Source organism: Lasioglossum baleicum, chromosome 5, assembly GCF_051020765.1.
Source record: "Lasioglossum baleicum chromosome 5, iyLasBale1, whole genome shotgun sequence".
Taxonomy (NCBI): domain Eukaryota; kingdom Metazoa; phylum Arthropoda; class Insecta; order Hymenoptera; family Halictidae; genus Lasioglossum; species Lasioglossum baleicum.
In genome coordinates this window covers 15502959-15524833 of record NC_134933.1, presented here as the reverse complement: position 1 = coordinate 15524833, position 21875 = coordinate 15502959, and the positions used below count along the sequence as shown (strand labels likewise).

The window sequence follows — 21875 nt, the reverse complement described above, 5'->3', positions numbered from 1 at the left end:
AGAACAGTCAAGAAACGCCTTAGAACATTAATACCCTAGCTGACCCTAGCAACACTATAGTGGAATTGAGTGGAATTATTTTATTATTTGTATTTTTCATTGATTTCAGATGATTTCAGATATTCATTCAACATTCACAGAAACAGCACTATTTAGCTCATATTTTGGAATACTAATGTTTGTTCATGAAAAAAAGATGTTTCGTAACGCTGTGCGCTGTGCTGTTCGTTATGAACGAACCATAATTGTTTGGTTTTATATATATATATATGCATGCGTTGTATAGATTTCAGTGAACAAATCATTCTTTGTTGTTCGTAACCAAAGTTCAATCAACACTCCCTAAAAGTATGTAAATAAACAATAAATATTATTAAAATTTTAATGTTATTTGTAGAATTTGTGATGTATTTTAAATTGTAATGTTTGCTAGGATAAAATGATACGATATGTTTTACGGTTCGTGAATAACTTGGAAATTCGTGAAATACTTCGTAATTTATTGTATGTTTTGTATTTTTCTACTGAATTGTTTCCTATCGAAATCTTGAGCCGATATTTTTTATATATCAAAAATGTAATGATATGTATGTCCATTTTATTGTAACAAAATATATCATTGTTACAGGTCTGACTTAACTATTGCTTATAATAATATTATAAGTTGAAAAATATGTCTACTGTTTATCCAACTTTACCTAAGTTGGCTGTGCGAGATGGATTTGATGAAGAAGATCTGACAGACATAGATGACGAAGTATTCATCAGAGATGGAAAAAATGGTGGCCTAAAATTAGACGAGGATGGTGGAGTTAAAAGGCCCTTAATGGCGTCTCGTAGAAGATGTAAAAAGTCATATAGTTTTGAGACATTTTCTACCAGAACTTGTTATATACCTCTTTGTCTTGGGTTTATAGCTTTGATAATACTATTGAGTATAATCCCATTATGTGTATACATCATAAATATTATTCCTGTGCCAATGCCAATTTTAAAAAATTGGTTATCTCACGATTACAAAGAAATATTAAATGAATCTAAAAATGAATCTAATATAGTTCCTTGTACATCGCTTACAACAACCATTCTATGGACTAAATCATTGCCAAAGCTAACTCCTGAATCGTCATTAAGAAGTACCGATATCAATAAAGATGGAGTGGAGGATATCATTGTTGGATTCAGTACAGGTCTTTAATTATATAGAAATAATCAGATCTATTTAATATGCTGACTACCATTTACAATTTATGTCAATTTCTATTTAATACTGTCTTTCATTTTTTCTATGTTTACTTTTTCACTTACAGAATTTAATTTTGCGCCATTATGTTTTGTTTGATCTTCAGTTAACGAGGTAAACCTTTTTCTAACGAATGTTTAACGATAATAGAAACATTTAATTAATTAATGTTATTCTTCTTTTAAAAATAGGTTTGGATATGATCGATGTACCAGAATACATTTGTATGGTTCACTTTAATGGACAAGTTCCATGTTTCGGCGGAGTTCTAGCTTTGGATGGTAGAACAGGGAATACACTTTGGACCCATTGGATGGCTCATTCTATTTATTCGGTTGATTGTAGTCTGGATTTAACAAACGACACAATCAAAGATTGTATTATATGTGGACACGGTGGAATACTTCATGCGATCCGTGGACACGATGGATCTACCATATGGGAAGCACCGGTCGAGGAACGATCAATTTCCGACGACTGGAGACTCGCCGATATTTACGATGCTAGATTCATTGCGGATATCGATGGGGACGAAATCGGAGATGTTATTGCATCGCACACTATACAGTCGAAAACATTAAGTGAAATCCTGATAATATCAGGAGTGAATGGAAACATTGTACATGTTTCGGTTTTGCCAAGCACAGAACAATTACTCTTAGCACCTCAAAAGTTAGTTCATCCGGATGGAGAAAATATTTTTGTTTTTACAACTACTAGCAGACAACAAACAGGAGGACTTTATGTAGTTCCCCAAGTGAATTTAATGTATGGTGACTTAGTAAGTTATTGATACTTATTGCATTCATCGTTTAAATGCATAAAAAATAATCGTGCAACAAGAATTCCCTTTATTCTTTGTAGAAATTGAGGAGACTGCATCGCAATGCAGGTAAAGGTTCTCCTTTACCTCCAATTTTGGTGGATATTACCTTAGATGGAGTCGAAGACATTGTTACAGCTCTATCTAATTCTACGATAATAGTTTATAATGGGTTAACATTTAAACCTATTTGGGACTATACAATTCCTAATTCTAAAGTAATAAGCATTCCTATTCCTGGTTATTACAATGATGATAATGTTCCAGATTTTATGGTGAAATATCAAATAGGTTCAGACTCTTTTACATATAATTACACAGTTACGACGATCATAGATGGAAAAACTGGCATGCCTCTGCTTGAGAAACCGATAGAGGGTCTTTTAAGCAAAGAAATGTCTGGTTTGTCTGTTACCGTTGAAGATTTCGGAAATGATTGGTTTTTATATTGGTCCGTTGAATGTTTAAATTACGAGGTAGATAAAGAAAAGTATCAATCTTTAAAAAACGCAAAACTTGCGTTTGAATCTTACGTCGACGTTTGTAAACTACGATTTAATTCTACTTTGACTACAAACTTGTATGCTTTGAGTCAACATGTTGGACCACCCGGTATATCGTTGTATTTTTCTGAATACTTAAATCCTAGAACAGATTCGTATGCAAATAATGCGGCATTTGTATCCGAAAGATCATCTAAAAAATATGAAAGCCGAAACGAAAAAATCGAAACTAATATTATGAATACTGAACTGGAAAATCCAGGCAATTTGAACAATGATTATATCTGGAAAAATGAAAATCGGTGGACACAAAAAAATGTACAAGACAAAGACTACGATGGCTCGTATGATGGAGAAAATAATATTAACGTGGGGGAGGAAGAGTCCGTTGATTATTCTGAAGCAGGTCAAGTACGAGAACAAAGAAGTAGTATTGACAGCAAATCCATCAATAGTTTTGATAGGAATATAAACGATTTTGTAAGAAATACAATTAGTAATGAAACAGGTGTTATTAACGGAAGAAATAGATCCGAACAACTTAACGACTATGCTACAAATCATGATATGAAAACTTTACTTTTAAGTAAACGAACTGTAAATTTTGAGGTAGCCAATAAAAATGGTACGAATGCATCAATGGAATGGAGTTCTACGGTAAAATATGTCTCTCTACCTTATTATTTCATTTTTTAAAGTATTCTGAACTAAATAATAATATCACTACGTTTCAGGAAGAAGAAGCTTCCATAGAAAAAGTGTTCAAACGAGAATCGCTGAGGAAACAAAATAAAAGAAAAATTTCTAAAGGAATTCCTTTGCGTTCGCAAAGAATAAAACGGGAGGCAGATATTAGGAGTAACGGAATGTATCGGATGTACGGTATAGAAAAACAACCACCAACTGGGATACTGTTGCCCTCACTTTCGGTATCGAAAAACACGATTCCTGTAGACCTAGTATTTTCTACATTTTCGTTACCATCTTCCGATACATCGAAAATGTTAATTCAAGAAGATCTAGACTGTATTAATAGAAAAAGGGTACTTTCAACACAAAGACTCCATTATAAGCATCAGGATGATTTCGTTAAGGAATGTTTGGCTGAACGCGGTATCAATTATAAAATGTACCAGGAAGCAACTGATCGAGAGAATTTTAAAATTTCCTTTGGAAAAATGATAATCTATAGAATGAAACTCGAATGTACATGTCCAGAGGATATGTTACCCAACGAAAGCTGCAAAAACATTTCTTCGCACCAGAGTTGGTCAGAATACTTGGGTTCCCAAGGGAATGGATATTTTAAAACACTTCATAAAACAAAGCTTTAGATAATCGTTCTCCGTGTATGAATTAATATTTTCATTAAATACAATTCATTTAATAGTCAAACAAGTTCAACCAGAAATTAAACAAAAATGTAGCTCTGTTTAAATAACAGTATTATTATTACTCTTGTATTGTAAATATAGTAGAATGTCTGTTTACAGTATATTTTATATCGATACATTGAGGAAACAATGTTTATGCCTAATAACGTGTCTTTCTCATTACAGGATAATGTTACATTCTGTGGTATCGATAGTCATCATGAGAATATTTATTAATTCATTTATTCTGTCAGCTTTGCCAGCTGTGTATTTTTATATTTAAAAAAGAATATCTATAATATATTTAAAATACTTATAATGAATGAAAGTAAATTATTAATTACTGTTGCATGTAAATTACTTATGGAATATAAAATATATATATTATAATTACCGTAATCTTATTGAAATTTATTGCTACCTTATACATTATACTTATACATTAATCACAACAGAACGTTAAAATTCCATATACATATATGTACGGTAACTGTGAGAATGCTGAAGTTAGTGTTTGATCAATATTTGTATAAATGTCCTAACTATTAGTGAGTACATTCTTCTAAATGTAATTGCATTCTTATATTCTTGATAGCAATTATTCAATTATACGAAGATATTAATTATCAAGTTTGAGTGACTATGGCCTATAAAGTAGTAAGCCGTAAGTTATAAATTTCACGTTAAACTGTTAGTAAAGTGGTTCTAATACAGAGACATATATAGAGACTACTTGCATGGTGCACGGCAGAAAAGCAAGATATAAAATGTCCAGTGTACAAGCAGCTTGTACAATTGTGAGTACCATTCTATACTTTTCTATACTTTATTACAAAATTTGTAGGTTTAAACGACATAATGTTACAGACTATATGTGAAAATATCAACATCAGAGATTCTTCGAAATACATGAGAAAATATAATAAGAAAACGAAAGATTGGATTTTAGACTGCAAGTAAGTTACCGTAAAAAGTGAATTGGAACTGATCTTTATACCGGTAGAGTACTTCGAGTAATTAAAATGCTTGTAGGATAATGACTGGACATAATACAACAGAAGATATCATGTGCTCTTATAACTTTAAATATTTTCGACGCCCGATTATACCATTTTTAGTACCAAAAATGCAAAATGTAGAGATTCCAAAACGCTTTAATCATGAGATCCTCAATGATGTAGTAAGAAATGCACAGAAACAATGTTATGAATTTTCATTGAAGTCAGAACGACACAGAAATATAGGGACCCAAACAGATTATAGGGATAGCGATACTCAAACTGTTCCATGGGAACCTCCATATAGGATTAAAGAAGGTACATAATATTCTCAATGATCAATGTTTAATCTTTAGTGTACCATTAAGTCAACTCATTGGTATGTAAGGTGTTAAATATAATCTATGTTTCAATGTACTCTCAATCAAACATTAACGTTTCAGGACATGATCCAGAAATATTGACGATAGCTCATTTAACATGGAATCAAGGATTACCACCTGGAGCCCACGAGCTAGAAGTTATCAATAGAATGAGAATGAAGAAAAAATGGGAACAAGTTCTTCCCCCTATGGATACACCAGCCAATACAAAACTACGAACAGCTATTCTAACAGCAATCGAAGTAGATGAATGGGCATTTAGAGAAGCAGTAAATATTTTATTGAAAAAATATAATGACGTTTGTATGTTAACTTTAGAAATGCAAGATTTGGTAAAAATGTCATTTGCAACTTATTAGGAGATTCAGGCGATAATGGATTATAGACTTGAATTGATGGATGAAATAACAAAATCTCGCGAAGCTGAGAAAGAACAAAAAACAGAAGGTCGTTTCCATCGATTAAAAGACATTTTATCTAAACGTAGAGATGAAAAGATACACTCTATTCGACATAATCTTAGAAGGGAGTTGAGGAAACTTCAAAAGAAGCATTATCAAAAATCACGGTCCACTGAACGTGACATTATTAAGGAATATGCTGATCCATCGTCTGAGATGTATGCACCGCAAATGCGTTACGGTGAACATCCACAAAGAAGACACGAAGTGATACAAAAGAAATTACTTAAGGATACTATCGACGAAGGTAATTTTGGAATAAAATTTGGTTATACTTTATATTTTATTCTCTTGTATTAAATAATGTAGATCTAGAAAAAATGAGTGTATTGCCAAAGTGGTTGCCAACACTTGAAGAATTGAAGGCAATTAGACCGAAGCCCAAGCCATTCGACCTTTGTATCAGAGAAACAAGATGGACAGACGAAAAGTTGAGACAATTGTACAATGACTTGAAGGCACTAAGAATGAATATAGAGCACACAGAGACATCAACTTTATTGAAGCGCAAGTATAAACCACCGTCTTTGCCTCCTACACCTTGTAAGACGCATACAGAAGATGTACAAGACATGCACTTGCATCAATTGTCCACTCTTATTCAGAAAATAGTTAAAGGAAGAGCGATCCAATGCATGGTAATTGTTAGTTTTGATTGTGATTCAACTTTTGTACATAAACATATTTTGTTTCTACAGATGTTTGAGGGTCGCAATAGGTGCAGAGAATTGATTGAAGAATTGCGGTCGTCTCATGGACTAGAAGAGGAAAGTAAAAAACAACGACAAAATGAAAAACAGCGTGTGATAGAATTATTACACTTACAAAATGAGAAATCTCTAAAAGAGGATCATTTATGTGAAATTCTTGATTCGTTAGAAGGAATGTCTCTTTCAGCGATGTTAAATTTCCTCAGCAAAGTACAGATTAAAATCGATCCTATACATTAATGATTTCGCATACTACTTTTTATTCGAATCTCCTTCGTTTTAAGGAGCTATTAAGATTGGAAGATGAACGTCGAATACACGCTTTCGCATTATTAGCTGAAAGAGAGAGAGCTATGAGAGAAGCTGCGGAAGCTGGAAGACGCCAATTGGAACGTAATCGGCGCAGAGAATTCGATGAAATGTTTCGACAAATTGTAAAAGTTCATCAAGATTCCGTGGAAATTTATTTAGAGGATGTTATTAAAGAAGGCGTCGATTGGGTGTCAGATGAGGCGGCCAAACAATATATTAACAATCTGTGCAACAAAGTAGACAGTGTCGCGAAGCATGTGCATGACAAGTAATACATAAAAGGATCAAAGGTGTGCCCAATTATTATTAAATAATTTCTATTAAATATATTTTAGTGCGTCAAGAGTAGCAGAAGAAGAACTGGTTGCAAATATGATTTATAACTTCGTGTTACCGGAAGTGGAAAAACATACTGTACGAAAAAATATAAGAATGCAACAACAAAGCTATTTGCAACACGCGCACGCAACCATTTACAGCGAGATAGTTCGTTTACCACCCGTTAACAGTAAAGATTTACCTAATGATATATCGGATACAAAACACGATGAGATTTCGAGGGAATTGTGTGTCAAAACAAGCTCAATCGTACTGTCGAATACGGACAATCTTGTAATGAATTCTTATTGTTTCAAATATTTATTTAGAATTACAGGCAGTTAATATTATACGGAACTTTTTAGCTTAAAATGTCTACAATCAATTCCGTTGCAGACATACAATGAGAATCTTTAAATACATGATTTACTTGGGAAGATGTCGAATCAATTTTGAAAATTATTCTAGTAAATATTGATAAATACATGAATCATTTTATTGCAAGTAGTGACGAAACCAAAAATGGTAATCAAATATAAAGGTTTGTACTTAAATTAGAATATATATTTATTGTTACATCAACCGAAACTTAAGAATTGTATGTAACTGTATATTTTTAAAATATCGAATTTGAATTTTGAATCCGCTATATTTTATAAAATTAAATTCTTAAAAATTTATACTCAGAAGTATAAATGTATGCATCGAATATTGCTAATAATTGATGGTACTAAACTTTACCAAAACCTTATATAATATTTTTACTAATCTTAGAACAAGTTTTATGCGAATGGAAGAATTTTATCACGCATAAAATAAATAAAAACAAATTAAATACTGTCCACTGCTGAAAAGAAGTTTTGCGGAACGGCACAGGGGTAAAAGGTGACCATGCCTGTTTATAATCTTATTCATTGATAATGTCATTTTGGCCAACAGCAAAATTGTGTGTGTCTAACAACTACTCAGATCCACATTCCTTCCAAGCAACTTCTTTCCAGCCACGCAGAACACACGTTATCAGTTTTTATTTCTGTTTAGAATTTTCAATGAATATCCATCTATAAATTGCCTGTTTAAAATAATACATGTCATATTACTGTATATTATTATAATTTTAAATACACGTGGTAAATGAATTGTAAGTTTTACACAATAGTTTAATACCACAGTCCATTACATGTATTCACATATTCGTGTTTAAGAATATACTTGCTTAAAAATGAAAAAGATTACAACATATTTTACCTTTTTTATATGTTTTAGTTATATCCATAAATGTTTTTTTAACATAAAGTATCTTTTAGTCCAATTCATGTGGACCATATTTACGCTGCAGAGGCTATTGGTATCTAGCATTTTAACAAACTGAATACACCTGCGAATAAGGAGGTGTTTAAGAAAGGGAAGCTGATATTGCTTTCAAACAGGTACCTATTAGAGCAGGCCTGTACAAGAGTAAGCGATTACATACACCACTGGCATACTCTATTTGTGTTTTTCATTTTTCTGGTTGAAACTAAATAAATGTAAGTGTTCTATTTTCTACATATTTAAATGTAGTATACATATATACAGGATGTCCCGCATACGATATACAACCGATTGGGAAGTAATTCTACACACAAAAGCGACTAGAAAAGAAAGAATAACATTGTTTTGTTTGATTACGCTTTCTTCTCAAAAACGAGTTTAAAAATTCGTCGGGTTCGCGTGCTTTAATATATGCAAGAAGTAGAATTGGTAGAATGCACACGTATTCACTGACTTTTCATCCTGTATATATAGCTGTTCTGAAAATACAATTAGAAGGTACCCACAATCAAGATAGTAAGAAAACAAACTATCAATATAATTCAAACATACAAGAAAGGCAAAATGTGCTATAATTTTGCTTTTCATATACAACCTTTTTATGTACATAGAACGAACCGATGAGACGTTCAAGCTTTTATATTATTGACTATTCTTTCTATCACCAATTTACACCTTTTCGCTTGTAATTCGTTTGTTGGATCAATGAGCTTTCTTTTACAGGTCTCTATGGAATCAGGCTTTTGCGTCTCTTCTCTGGCACGACTTAATCCAGCCGTTAAGTCGACCATTTTTTGTTCCCATTCCTCCAAATGTTTTCTCATTTCTGCCAATTGCGTATCTTGTTCGTGTATCTTTTTCGCCTGTTCTTGTAACTTTAAACTCTGCATTCGCATCTGAAAACCCTGCCTCTTCATTCGAAGTTTCATTTTACCTATTTGACCTTTCACAGAAAGGACAGATAATTTATTCTTTTTAGTGCGACTATAGATCTTTTTAAAAGTCTGATTCAGTTGATCCGAATTAAAGTTATGTGGCAGTGTTGTGTTAGTCGGATTGGTGGTATGATGAGAAATCATCAGACTTCCACCTGGTAGTTCGTAAGAACCTACATTACTAACGACAGATGTACAAATGCTGTGCCTTAAATCTGGCAAGATCTTCTCATCGAAATGTTCCATAGCCATGCTACTGATATCTCTTAATTCCTGAAGTATTTCATGAGCTCTTGGCGGAGTTTTCGAATCGCGAATTAAACGAAGGACACGAAAAATTTCATCGATAACCTGACGCAAATGAATTGCATATTAAAAATAAGAGTATATTATAATCATTTTAGGATAGTAAACTTATATTACCTTGCCAGGGATAAAACAACACAGATTGAGATCCACGTATTTGATGAACGTCATGGATAACATTGATATTCTTGTTTCAATCGCTGTCAATATATCACAATGACGTGCCAATGGATGACTTCTCCTTTCTGATTCCCTTCGCGGTAGTTGACTTTTTACAGCACGCAAACATTGCGCGTGATACTTCTCCATCAAATTGAAACCTCTGTTCAATAACTTCTTACATATACGGTCAAACTGCTTGCAAATCTGTCAAAATTGAATTCACAGAAACTTCATTATGCGTCTCTTACTGCACGACCAAAACGAAAGAATATGATCTTACAATTCTGTATCGAGAAATTTCGTCGTACGTAAGGTTAGACAAAATCGTCTCTAAAACAATATCGGGAAGATTTATTAATTGCAACATGTTAACGCCTTGTGACTTCACAGCACGATTTACAATAGTTTCATTCATCGTGAATATTGTTCGAACGTTGGCGTTAACTTCCTCTCTTTTGCAATCAACAAGAGAAAACGGAAGGTATACGGTTTCAACTATGATACATACAATATTACTATCGCAATGTTTTGACCGACCGATGACCTATAAACAAATATAGCTGTTACATATACATATGTAGGATGCACATCTGACAATGAATACAATAATATAGATGCAATGGGTCTTTACGGGGAACGAAACTCTGACGTTTCTCCACGTTTCTCGAGGAGCAATTTTCAATGTGCATCAATGTGCATGCGCCCTGTGTCCATGATAAATTCACTGATGTTGCACGGAGTTTACTATCTAGGTTGATTTTTGCAAACTTTCGAAACGTCTCGGTTGCTCATCTAAGTACATGATCGTCGAATGTTTAATGGCCGGATGTAACACAAGATCGGCTCACGTCCGCCATATTGTTGTGTCACGTGACGAGGGAGTAGCGAGGTGAGTGCGCCGGGTCGAATTCGTGAGGAACAGTGAAAAATTTTGGACATCACCAGCCAACACAAAACTAATTACAACATGGATGTACGAAAAGTGACAGAATTGCTTCGTGCCACGATCGACCCAGCGCAACAAAAACAAGCCGAAGAGCAACTGAATCAGGTCGGTCAACTGAATTGAAAAACGTGCTCGAACGGTCGACACTTCGACAGAAACATGTGCCTCCCCACGATTACTTTTTTTTTTCATCGCTACCATTTCCCCTTTGTAATTTGCAGTTCAATCGTCGAAATTATTCTTAAAAATGATTCTCTTACGATTACAAGCACTAATCCCTGATTACGATCGTTTCGTAGTATTTTCCCCTTGAGAACGACCTTTAACCAAATTCATGATCCTCCTCATTCATTTATTTTAATTGCAAGTTCTTTTATTTAATGATCTTTTTTCCAGCTGATCTTATACGCATAGATCAATTTCTGAATGCATTGCGATTTCTGTATCATCTTACTCCATTATCTGTAGTTTTTATTGAAGTAATAGCTTCATTCTCCTTAAATAGTTGCATAGTGCCAGTTTGTATAATTATTAAATCGTCTATATTATAATGATCTATCTAGAACTGTATATGTCTGCTATAATCAACTTGTTCTATTTTTAATTAATATAGATAATAAATAGTTATTGTTCGCTTGTACTTACTTGTAATTGTTATAGTTTTCATTATAGTTGGTTCAAGAGTGCAGATAGAAAATACTAGAATTCATGTATTAAATTACAGAATACATCCAATCGTAATGCGCACGGACAAATGTAGATTCGGTATAGTTTTTAATATAAAATATGCTTTCAGATTCATAAAATTATTGGTTTTGCACCAACATTACTCCAAGTGGTAATGACTGCAGAGGAAATGCCTGTTCGACAAGCTGGTAATTTATAAATATAATGTTTATCATACATAGAATAAAAATTGGTTACCAATGATTCTGTATCGATGCAGGTGTAATATACTTGAAAAATTTAATTACAAAATATTGGGCTGACAGAGAAAGTGACAATGGTCCCGTGGAGTTTAGCATTCACGAACAAGATAGAGCTATGATTCGTGATGCGATAGTCGATGCTCTTGTGCATGCTCCAGAACTCATCAGGTACATTTATTTTCATGAATCGTGATTACGGACTATGCTGTACATTTAAATATGATTACAATAATTTTCGTTTTTATCGATGTAGAGTGCAATTGGCAGTTTGTGTCAATAATATAGTAAAACACGATTTTCCTGGAAGATGGACACAAATAGTGGACAAAATTACAATATATTTACAGAATTCAGATGCTTCCTGCTGGCCAGGTGTTCTATTAGCACTTTATCAACTTGTTAAAAATTTTGAGTGTGTATTTTACTAAACATTATGCTTACATGTAGAAAAATAAGTATAATATTTTACATTGTATGATCTCGTCTAGATATAAGAAAGCAGAGGAAAGAGGGCCACTAAACGAAGCAATGAATCTCTTGTTCCCTATGATTTATCAATTAATATTACGACTTTTGCCAGATTCTTCTGAACAATCAGTTTTACTTCAACAACAAATATTAAAGATATTTTTTGCCCTTACACAGGTAGGCAACTTATGATTTTTTAAAAATTATTACCGCTTCAGTATTTTATCGGTATTACGACTCCCGGTTGTTTTATCGTTAATCAATTGGATTTGCTCGTTATCGTTTTAGTTTCTATTTCGTTTCATTATCTGTGTTCCAGTACACGCTCCCTCTGGACTTAATTTCGAAAGAAGTTTTCTCGCAATGGATGGACGTGGTGCGGCAAGTGGCTGACAGGCCAGTTCCGCCCGAAACGAATAATCCAGACTTCGATGATGATGAACGGGCAGACTTACCATGGTGGAAGTGTAAAAAATGGGCGCTTCACATTCTTTACAAAATGTTTGAAAGATACGGCAGTCCTAGGCATGTAACCAAAGAATACAAGGAGTTTTCTGAGTGGTACCTGAGAACATTCAGTGGAGGTATACTCGAAGTTCTTTTGAAAATTTTGGACCAATATCGGAGAAATATATACGTATCACCGAGAGTGATTCAACAATCAATCAACTACATTAATCAAGGGTAAGCATCAAAGCATAAAGCCATCTAAATTGATTGAGAATTTGGATGTTGTCTTATTTTATATGAAACAATTAGCCAAAAATGTACTCAGAACACGATCATATTTTAGTTTGCACTTTTGGCTTCGGTTTTCCCGTAAAATCAGCATCGTTCCGGTTGTACTACGGATACCGTGGGAATACAGCTTGTATACGTAAGAGTTCTTAAAACGACATATCTCAATAAAACTTCTGTTTTACATTTCCAGAGTGAGTCATGCATATTCGTGGAAGTTCTTGAAACCACACATGTTTGAGATTATTCGTGATGTACTCTTTCCAATCCTTTCATATTCTGCCGCAGACGAGGAGCTTTGGAATAACAATCCGCATGAATATATTAGAGTGAAATTCGGTAAGAATATTAAGAAAATGTTCATTCGTTTTATTTATATAGATTCTTCTCCTTATTCTTTCATAATATGAAAAATTATTGCTTGTTTAGATATCTTTGAAGATTTTGTATCTCCGGTAAACGCAGCACAGACTCTATTACGCTCCGCTTGCAAGATGCGTAAGGGTATGCTTCAACAAACCATGCGATTCTGTATGGAAGTCTTAACTAGTCCGAATGCAGATCCCCGACAAAAGGACGGCGCGTTGCACATGGTACGTATATTTGAATTAAAAGAATCTGTGCGAGTCACGCGGCGATATTTAAAAATGTTCTTATAGGTCGGAAGTTTAGCGAATGTATTATTAAAGAAGAAGGTATACAAAGAACAGATGGATAAAATGTTGTTACAATATGTGTTTCCTGAATTCAATAGTTCTCACGGACATATGAGAGCAAGAGTAAGCAGAAATGTTCTTTAATGAGTTAACGACATGTTGAATTTTTCATTTCAAGAGACTATTTGCTTCTACATCGGTTGTTTTAGGCATGTTGGGTGTTGCACTACTTCTCCGAAATAAAATTCAAGCAAGAGCAAATATTAGTCGAGGCAATTCGATTGACGACGAACGCTCTCTTAAGGGACCAAGATCTACCGGTTAAGGTGGAGGCTGCTATCGCTTTGCAAATGCTTCTCTCCGCTCAAGATAAAGCACAAAAGTATATAGAACCCTTGATCAAACCAATCACTCTTGAATTATTAAATATCGTACGCGAGACGGAGAACGATGATTTAACGACTGTTATCCAGAAAATTGTTTCTACGTATTCGAATCAGCTTATGCCGATTGCTGTACAAATGTGCCAGCATTTAGTGAGTATAATATTTTTTCATTACTTTTGGTTCAAATAAGTCGAGAAGTTAATAACAACTACTTGCTTGGTTAGGCTGCGACATTTAGCCAAGTGCTCGATACCGACGAAGGCAGCGACGAAAAAGCCATAACTGCCATGGGATTGTTAAATACAATAGAAACTTTGTTGGGTGCAATGATTACTGAGCCACAAATTATGGAACAGTTGCGGCCTATAGTGCTTCAGGTTATTGCACATATTTTTGGAGAGAGCGTCATGGGTAAGCTGTAACATTATCCTGCGACTAAATTGTCACGTTGTCCTTTTTCGCCGTTTCTAAATCGCAAATAGCGAAAACCATAACGGCCGCGCTACGCGACCGGGGGTGGTTCGACCTACCCCAGGGGCTGACCACACCATCCTCGCTATAATCACTTTTAATATGATGTCCGAAAGGGGTTCTTGTCCCACGTCGGCGCTTTCAACGGCCGGTTGTTCGGCCGTGTGCTATGATCCCATTTCCAATTATCCGTGCGCATGGGATGTTTTCTTTGTCGGCCAATTTATTGTCGTCGGTCGGTCCCACGAAGCGAGTCGCCCTTCGGAAAGATTGTAAGCCTGTAACTTTGCCATAGTCGGCACGCGTAAAAGATGTCAGTCATCTATCGAGAATCGATGCGGAAATTCTTCGGGGTTTTGTGATCCGATCGAGGGCGGTCCGGTCCATATGCAACACGGCTATTTTGCCATTACGAACGTAGAAGTGACGGCGCAATATTTGCAACCTCACAAAACATAACTAAGATTATTTTAACTAATGTGTTAATATTTTTCATTTTTGCAGACTTCTACGAAGAAGCATTTTCTTTGGTTTATGACTTGACTAGCCAGACAATTTCTAGCGATATGTGGAAAGTTTTAGAATTGATGTACCAACTATTCCAGAAGGATGCGTTCGAATATTTTATCGATATGATGCCTGCCCTTCACAATTACATCACAGTGGACACTCCGGCATTTCTTTCTAACGAGAACCACGTGCTGGCTATGTTTAATATGTGCAAAGCTGTATGTTACAAATCTATATATTTGTTCACCCCGCGAATTCTTGTACATTACGAAGTACTTTTATTTGGTAGGTGTTGACTGGAGATGCTGGAGAAGACCCAGAATGTCACGCTGCCAAGTTGTTGGAAGTTATAATTCTTCAATGTAAAGGCCATATCGATCAGGTATAATTTCTCAAAAATTTGATATACGAACGAATTCTTTGGTTTTCACAGTGGTGCTCATTCGAAATCATTTTTTTGTTAGTGTATACCATCTCTTGTCCAATTGGTGCTGGAGCGTTTAATGCGCGAGGTGAAGACCTCCGAATTAAGAACAATGTGTTTACAAGTAGTAATCGCAGCTCTTTATTATAACCCAGCGTTGTGCCTCGAAACGATGGACAGACTGCAAGGAAACTTCGGGCAGTCGACGGAACCAATTGCGTCTCACTTTATTAAACAATGGATACACGATACTGACTGTTTCCTAGGGTAAATATTTTACGGTTCTAAAAGTGTTAAATCTCTGTCGATCAAACAAACGATGAAACTATGTACAATTTTCTCTCTAGACTGCATGACAGAAAACTCTGTGTTCTTGGACTGTGCACGTTAATTAACATGGGTCCAGCAAGGCCAGCAGCAGTGAATGAATGCGCTCAACAAATTATACCATCTTTAATTCTACTTTTTGATGGTTTGAAGAGGGCTTATGCGGCTAAAGTGTCCGACATGGATGACGATGAAAATGACGACGACGGTAGCGATCTCGAAGAAGGTAATTTAATTAAAAAAATAAGAGTAGACACTCTTAAATGAAAAGAGGCGGTATAATTATTTGATTATGCTTTCGTAGAGGTATTATCATCGGACGAAGATGAAGTTGATGATGATAGCCAAGAATATTTGGAGAAGCTTCAAGATAGGGTCACAAGGTCGTCCGCGCAGCATGGTTTCAATGTGTCTGCCTCGATCCAAGACGGGCATGGTGATCATGGATCGGACGATGATGGTGACGACTCGGAGTACGATGCCAATGAGGAAACTCCTCTCGAGTGCTACGTCACACCTTTGGATTCGGAGGATACGAACCAAGACGAATATATTGTTTTCAAAGAAGTTATGCAAAGTAAGCAAACCTAAGATAATGTACAGCTTGTCAAATCTAGCTGTGCGGCTGAATGTCCCCCGCAAGGGGAAATGACCCCGCTGCGCAGTGGTAAATAGTAACTTCACAACGTTAGAGAACTGATCGTCACCTGTCAAACGATGCACGTGGCGTGGCGACAGTTCAGTTAAAAAGTAAAGTGACACAAGTGTATTCACCCAAACATATAAACAGTTGTTTTGTATGTTTACTACTGTAAGAAATAATGGACAGTACGCACTTTTGACGAGGTGTGTACCTTACCGTTCAAAATGTTGTATCCTTCTCTCGTCGAGTGCGGTCTTTGTTTTTTTTCTGCTCATTCCTAAGTTTTGGTCAACCGCACAGCTAGATTCGACAAGCTGTACGTTATATTTTTATACGCAAAATTTTGTATAATTTGTTTACTTGTGCCTTCAGATATCGAAAGATCAGACACAGTGTGGTATAGGGGATTGACCGGTCACTTGACTTCGGAACAGCAAAAGGCGTTACAGGAAATTATCTTGCTCGCGGATCAGCGCAAAGCAGCTCTGGAAAGTAAAAGAATTGAACAAAGCGGTGGTGAGTTTTTCGAACGGATTTTCTATTATTATAATTTTGAGCGGCTATAAAAAAATGACTTGACTTTTTCCTCTAGGATACGCCTTTCACTCGCAGACTGTACCCACATCGTTTAACTTCGGCGGAGCGCCTCTGACTCGATAGAGGCTCCCGGTCGTTTATATTTTTAGCTTAAGTAAGTAAATAAATTGCGAAGCATCCGAGTCGAGTATCCTCATTGACACAGTAAAGGTCGATCTACACTATACGGTACGGAACGTCACGTACCGACAACGGCAAACACCGGCACCGGCACGATAGTTTTGAAGGTTCTTCTTACACTACATTGCACGGGTCGTCATGTACAGACAACTGCAAGACCGGCACGATAGTATATATACTTGTATATACTATACTTCGGCGACAAACCGTCAGTTGACGTAAAACAGTTAAAATGAGCGGATCGGGCAGCGACGAGGAACTGGCTTTTCTCGCCATACTTTCAGACGAAGGGGAAGCTGAAATGAAAAAAGTGAAAAAAACGAGGTCGCATTTGGGTGCATCCGATTTTGAAGAAGAGAAAAGTCGATAGAGAATATTGGTCTTCATTCAAGGAGTTACTTAAATACGACGATAAATTCTATCAATATTTAAAACAAAGAAATTTTGAAAAATTGCAATTGGTCGGAATTACAAAGAAAATGCTAAAAGGTGTTTACAACTTTTTTATGTGGGCCTATATTGAAAATTTAAAAAATACATTTTGTAGATCTGTGTCAATTATGTATATGATAAAAATTTCATCCGAACGGAGGAGAAGTTTTGTTCCGGGACGGAACAAATGAGATTCACTCTGCCAAAATAGCGTAGCATCAACACGTACCGGCACGAACCGATAAAACTATTCTTCGCGAGAATGTTAGTCGGTGTCGGTTTGTGCAATATAGTGTGAACAGTTCCATTTAAAACGCATGTTTCAGTATTTTGTGTCGGTGCCAGTCCCGGTCTATTGCCATTGTCGGTACGTGACGGTCCGTGCCGTATAGTGTAGGTAGATTGTCCTTAACGCGTTCCCATTTCGAGTTGAAACCGAGTTGTGCAATGAGTCATGTCGAAAATCGAGAGCGATTTTTTGTTGTTGTTTGCTTTTTCACGTATCTCTTGGCTTTTCATGATCATAGCTCGGTACATACAACAATGGTAGCATCCTTTCGAGCGTTTGGAAATCCATTCCACGATGGAATCTGCGGAGAAGCACGTTTCTTCTCGTAGCAAGCACTAGTAAAAATGTAATTACGTCTCACGATTAACAAAATTATATAATATCTATATGTGTGTAGACATATATACAATGTGTTTATATATATGTACACACATATATATAAAGTAACTACAAAACATAATAAATTCAATCGTGCCACACAAAGGATTTTATATCTTCTCTTGACCATTCGTGTATTTCGATTTCCAGATTCCAGGGAATATGTTCTGATCACGATTTTCAAATCGCCGTGCTTCTTCGCCGAGCTCACGCCAATTCATTGTCCAGCGCGATCGAATCTTTTTTTGTACGAGAAGGGAAAAGGTTATATAGGATGAGAATGACAACTCTGGTACAAAAGAAAGCCAGAGGCGTGCATGACCGCGAGAGAGAGAGGGAGAGAGAGAGAGAGAGAGAGAGAGAGAGAGAGAGAGAGAGAGAGAAGTAGATCAAAAAGGAGAAAGTTGTTCGATCGCTCTTGAAGCGCTCGAAAAAGTGCCTTCAGAACACGCTCGAGGTAGATGGGACCTAAATTAAGGACAGCAAAGTTGGATTGAGGCTAGGACGCTTCTTTAGTTTGTAAGTTTCTCGTAAGCACTGTACTAAAGTATAATAAATTAATGCTAACTCAGAGGGCATGCTTGATTCAGGACTTCGTAGCGTTGATTCCATTAATCGGTATAAATTTCATAATGAATTGTAAATAAACGAACATTTTCAAAATGCTGGTAAAGTAATCGTACACCATAGATCAACAATTTGTCTGTTTGTATATTTTCTTTAAATCACGTTTCATACTACAGGTTTATAATTTAGGTAGATGTAGTCGACTCGCTAAGAGTTCATTTGTATAAAATGTATCTCCAACTATTTTTTTAAACATCCGTTTGGAATATTTATGAAATTATTGCCAGAGCATGAAATATTCTGTAAAGTTCATATGTTTATCTTATTAAAAGTATACATGTAAAATGTCTAATGATTTCATTGAATCAATATTGTTACACATGTTGATACGTCGGCGAGAAGAGTAAGTAGAAATTGCTGTGACTATGTAAATGTCATATGTAGACCGTAAAAACAATCGAGCGTGACTTCTACAATTAACATGTTCGCGTGTCTCTGTCTATAAAGTACGATCAATCGAATATTGTTTCACCACTTACAGGATTACAGCTTCAGGGTTATGATAAATGTGGATAAGAATGCAAAAGTTTTTCCTTAACAGCCTTATATTCCACTTTCCATCGATACATAAATTAAATTACGTGGTTTCCGATAAAGAGCATAGCAGGATACATCCGCTCGTGGAAAATAATTTATATCCTGCGAAAAGTGATTCTCAGAGCGGAGACACGTTCGTGAAAAGAGCTGCGACGATCGCTATTGCATATGCATTTGCAAATCTTGTACACGTATTACATATCTATATACATACTTTTTTGTCGAAAAAATTGGCTACGGTCGTGACTAATTCTTTGAAAGTGAGATAGATTGATTGATAGATAGATAGATAGATAGGGAAGGAGGGGAGAGAGAGAGAGAGAGAGAGAGAGCAGAGCTGCAATCATTTTTACCACTACTCATGATATCGGCTGGTGTTCATAATGGCACAAATACCGCAATTCCAATTGGATAAAAATTTCAAATAAACTTGAATGATCGCAAGAGAAATTGGAGCGATCGTGGCCAAAGATACATTTCTAGCAAAGAATAGTTGTAATATTTGTAATCACAGATTCAATATTTGAGAAAATTTTTTTAACAATCGCTACTTGATAAGTTCTACTTGTATTTACCAATGAATCGGTCAAGTAAGAAACTTGCAAGCGTAAAGACAACTGCGATCTTCCGCTAAATACTGATTGGAAGAGAAAACAAGAAGAAAAAAGAAAATGTATCCCACAACTCCGAGAGAACGACGCATTGATGTCGTTATTTTATTTCTTTTTTTTTTGTTTTGTTTCGTTTTCTACCGATGGTTCGGCGACCAAAGGTATGAAGCACTCGAGATCAAGAAGACGCAAAGAGGTTTGTCGATAAATGAACGTGATGGACGAGAGGAACGCGTTCAGAACAGGGAGAAGTTTTACTCTCGGTCTCTTTTCCTCAGTGTGTCCTCGCAGGAAACGAGCACTATTTCACTTCAGACATCGTTCGAAATAAAACGAGCCGATATACCCGCCTCTCATTGCTTTCGCTACATTCTGCTCAAACGCTCTCCTATTGTTTTGTAGAACCTCTGCAGCATCTTTGTTTAGCGGATCTTCCGGATTAGGTTCCTGAACAAGAAACAATGTTCTCTCAAAATGTGTAACTTATATGTTTTTTGGTTTACTAATGCATTTAACCCTGCAATGGCACACCAAGAAAGATTCCACCATGATATTTTATAGTCTCAAAAAAGAAGTGTGTCTTTGCACAGTTAATAGAATTTTTCTGATCCTATTTGGACCAAAAAATTTCACCGGTATGTTGTATCGTGTACCAAAAAGAGATATTGTAGTCCGTAGACGATAGAGTTAATGGTGAGAACTGGTTTCCAATCTTCTCTTAAGATATTCAAACACACATTGCCATCCAGATCGATATTCGGATGATAAACTTGCGTTTCGCACTTGACTTTGGGTGGCTCGTGTGGATAGTTTGGTCCAACTTTAAAACCAAAAACGAATCTACCACCCCTATAAAATCCCTAAAAAAAAATAACAAAATTACATTCACTCAATTGAAAGAATGATCTTACATTATGATAATTTTTTTACCTCGTCTGGACAAATAATTAGTTTAAAACTAAGAAGATCATCAGGATCAGGAAACTCCGTTCCACATGTTTTTGGCAAGTTTAATTCATTTATATCTATGGAAAAGAGAGAAACCATTAACTAGTTTAGTCTTATTTTTCAGTGCAATAAGGTTTTGGAATAATTTCAAAGAGCAGCTATTTATGCACTCCAATTGACAGTAGTTTAACAAGCAATCTAAAAGGAGTTTAAACATGCGTATATTATATACCATTGTACGTACTGGTGTTAGAGGAAGCTAAAAACAAAGTGCAGATTCTTAAGAGCATAATTTTATAAATAAAAATGATCGAACAAGAGTTGCTTGAACCATTGTTGGTAATTTTTGTGCATAGACATAAGAAACATTAAAAAAACTTGGAGAGAGGCTTTCACGAAGGAGAAATTTGATTGTTCGCGTGCTGAAGAAAGTTGATAGCCGATAGAATAAGACAAGAAAATAGGAAAAAAGACGATAAAAGGTCATCAATGAAACCTTTTGTAATTCTGAGTTGTGCTGCAGATGCCTTCTTCTGGGTACCAGGTTTTGGTGACTCGCCATCCTTTTTCGCCTGTTTTAACGAGAATAATTTAATCATGATAAAGTGGTGGTGCCCGGCGTGGAAGGCATAAAAAAAGTCTCTTCTTCCTCTGTTGGCCACGCGCGCGGACTGTGATACACGCAACAAAACTCTCTTTTTGACAATGGATACAACTACCGTGAATTTACGACTGATCTCACGTAGGACGTGCAACAAACCGTTGTGGTTGCTGTCACGGTACTAAAACTGTATATATATTTTTCACATCGTCTGGTTAAATCTGTGCCGTAAACGCTCCATACCGTCTACTCGTTCGAGAGACGTTCGAGAGTAGGAGAAGCTATTTGATCTTTGCCCCCCTTGGCTAACAACTTGTTGGCGACGGTGCTGCCACACAACAAAAGACAAAGAAAGATCGGATGGATCCGTCCACGTATCCGTGGATCCGTCTATCG

The 21875-nt window shown here is 35.8% G+C and overlaps 5 protein-coding genes across 13 annotated transcripts; 3 read left to right on the top strand and 2 right to left on the bottom strand.

The window, feature by feature from the left end:
• Positions 1 to 188: 188 nt before the first annotated feature.
• On the top strand, positions 189 to 3903 carry LOC143208973 (uncharacterized). Of its 3 annotated transcripts, none has more exons than XM_076424006.1 (5): positions 189 to 348; positions 629 to 1190; positions 1435 to 2024; positions 2108 to 3226; positions 3304 to 3903. In XM_076424006.1, the coding sequence occupies exons 2-5, from the start codon at positions 674 to 676 to the stop codon at positions 3901 to 3903; spliced, it is 2826 nt and encodes a 941-aa protein (XP_076280121.1). In that variant the 5' UTR covers positions 189 to 348; positions 629 to 673. The 3 variants fall into 3 exon arrangements, with proteins under 3 accessions (XP_076280121.1, XP_076280122.1, XP_076280123.1); XM_076424007.1 differs by lacking the exon at positions 189 to 348 and adding an exon at positions 1311 to 1357 and having other exon boundaries at positions 1097 to 1190; XM_076424008.1 differs by lacking the exons at positions 189 to 348; positions 629 to 1190 and adding an exon at positions 1197 to 1357.
• On the bottom strand, positions 775 to 10487 carry Pall (F-box protein pallbearer). Of its 3 annotated transcripts, none has more exons than XR_013009025.1 (4): positions 10122 to 10439; positions 9797 to 10045; positions 8373 to 9724; positions 775 to 8196 (listed from the first exon to the last, which is right to left on the bottom strand). XR_013009025.1 is itself a non-coding variant. In XM_076424092.1 (4 exons), the coding sequence occupies exons 2-4, from the start codon at positions 10254 to 10256 to the stop codon at positions 9068 to 9070; spliced, it is 1041 nt and encodes a 346-aa protein (XP_076280207.1). In that variant the 5' UTR covers positions 10257 to 10385; positions 10473 to 10487; the 3' UTR covers positions 775 to 9067. The 3 variants fall into 3 exon arrangements, 2 of the variants coding, with proteins under 2 accessions (XP_076280207.1, XP_076280206.1); XM_076424092.1 differs by adding an exon at positions 10473 to 10487 and having other exon boundaries at positions 775 to 9724; positions 10122 to 10385; XM_076424091.1 differs by having other exon boundaries at positions 775 to 9724.
• On the top strand, positions 4517 to 7469 carry LOC143209007 (cilia- and flagella-associated protein 91). The gene is made up of 8 exons (XM_076424107.1): positions 4517 to 4739; positions 4810 to 4898; positions 4975 to 5258; positions 5384 to 5592; positions 5683 to 6031; positions 6094 to 6704; positions 6779 to 7074; positions 7142 to 7469. The coding sequence occupies exons 1-8, from the start codon at positions 4680 to 4682 to the stop codon at positions 7467 to 7469; spliced, it is 2226 nt and encodes a 741-aa protein (XP_076280222.1). The 5' UTR covers positions 4517 to 4679.
• Positions 10488 to 10683: 196 nt separating the features above from the next.
• On the top strand, positions 10684 to 20378 carry Msk (importin-7 msk). 5 transcript variants are annotated; one of them, XR_013009018.1, is made up of 20 exons: positions 10684 to 10892; positions 11584 to 11662; positions 11734 to 11884; positions 11970 to 12128; positions 12205 to 12361; positions 12504 to 12868; positions 13116 to 13261; positions 13352 to 13515; positions 13582 to 13701; positions 13788 to 14114; positions 14189 to 14375; positions 14940 to 15163; positions 15235 to 15327; positions 15410 to 15636; positions 15717 to 15922; positions 16001 to 16273; positions 16712 to 16855; positions 16932 to 17030; positions 18016 to 18123; positions 18306 to 20378. XR_013009018.1 is itself a non-coding variant. In XM_076424003.1 (19 exons), the coding sequence occupies exons 1-18, from the start codon at positions 10809 to 10811 to the stop codon at positions 16997 to 16999; spliced, it is 3174 nt and encodes a 1057-aa protein (XP_076280118.1). In that variant the 5' UTR covers positions 10684 to 10808; the 3' UTR covers positions 17000 to 17030; positions 18306 to 20378. The 5 variants fall into 5 exon arrangements, 3 of the variants coding, with proteins under 3 accessions (XP_076280118.1, XP_076280117.1, XP_076280116.1); XR_013009017.1 differs by having other exon boundaries at positions 16932 to 18123; XM_076424003.1 differs by lacking the exon at positions 18016 to 18123.
• Ubce2m (NEDD8-conjugating enzyme UbcE2M) lies at positions 20031 to 21653 on the bottom strand. The gene is made up of 4 exons (XM_076424102.1): positions 21375 to 21653; positions 20861 to 20955; positions 20584 to 20790; positions 20031 to 20377 (listed from the first exon to the last, which is right to left on the bottom strand). The coding sequence occupies exons 1-4, from the start codon at positions 21475 to 21477 to the stop codon at positions 20237 to 20239; spliced, it is 546 nt and encodes a 181-aa protein (XP_076280217.1). The 5' UTR covers positions 21478 to 21653; the 3' UTR covers positions 20031 to 20236.
• Positions 21654 to 21875: the final 222 nt, after the last annotated feature.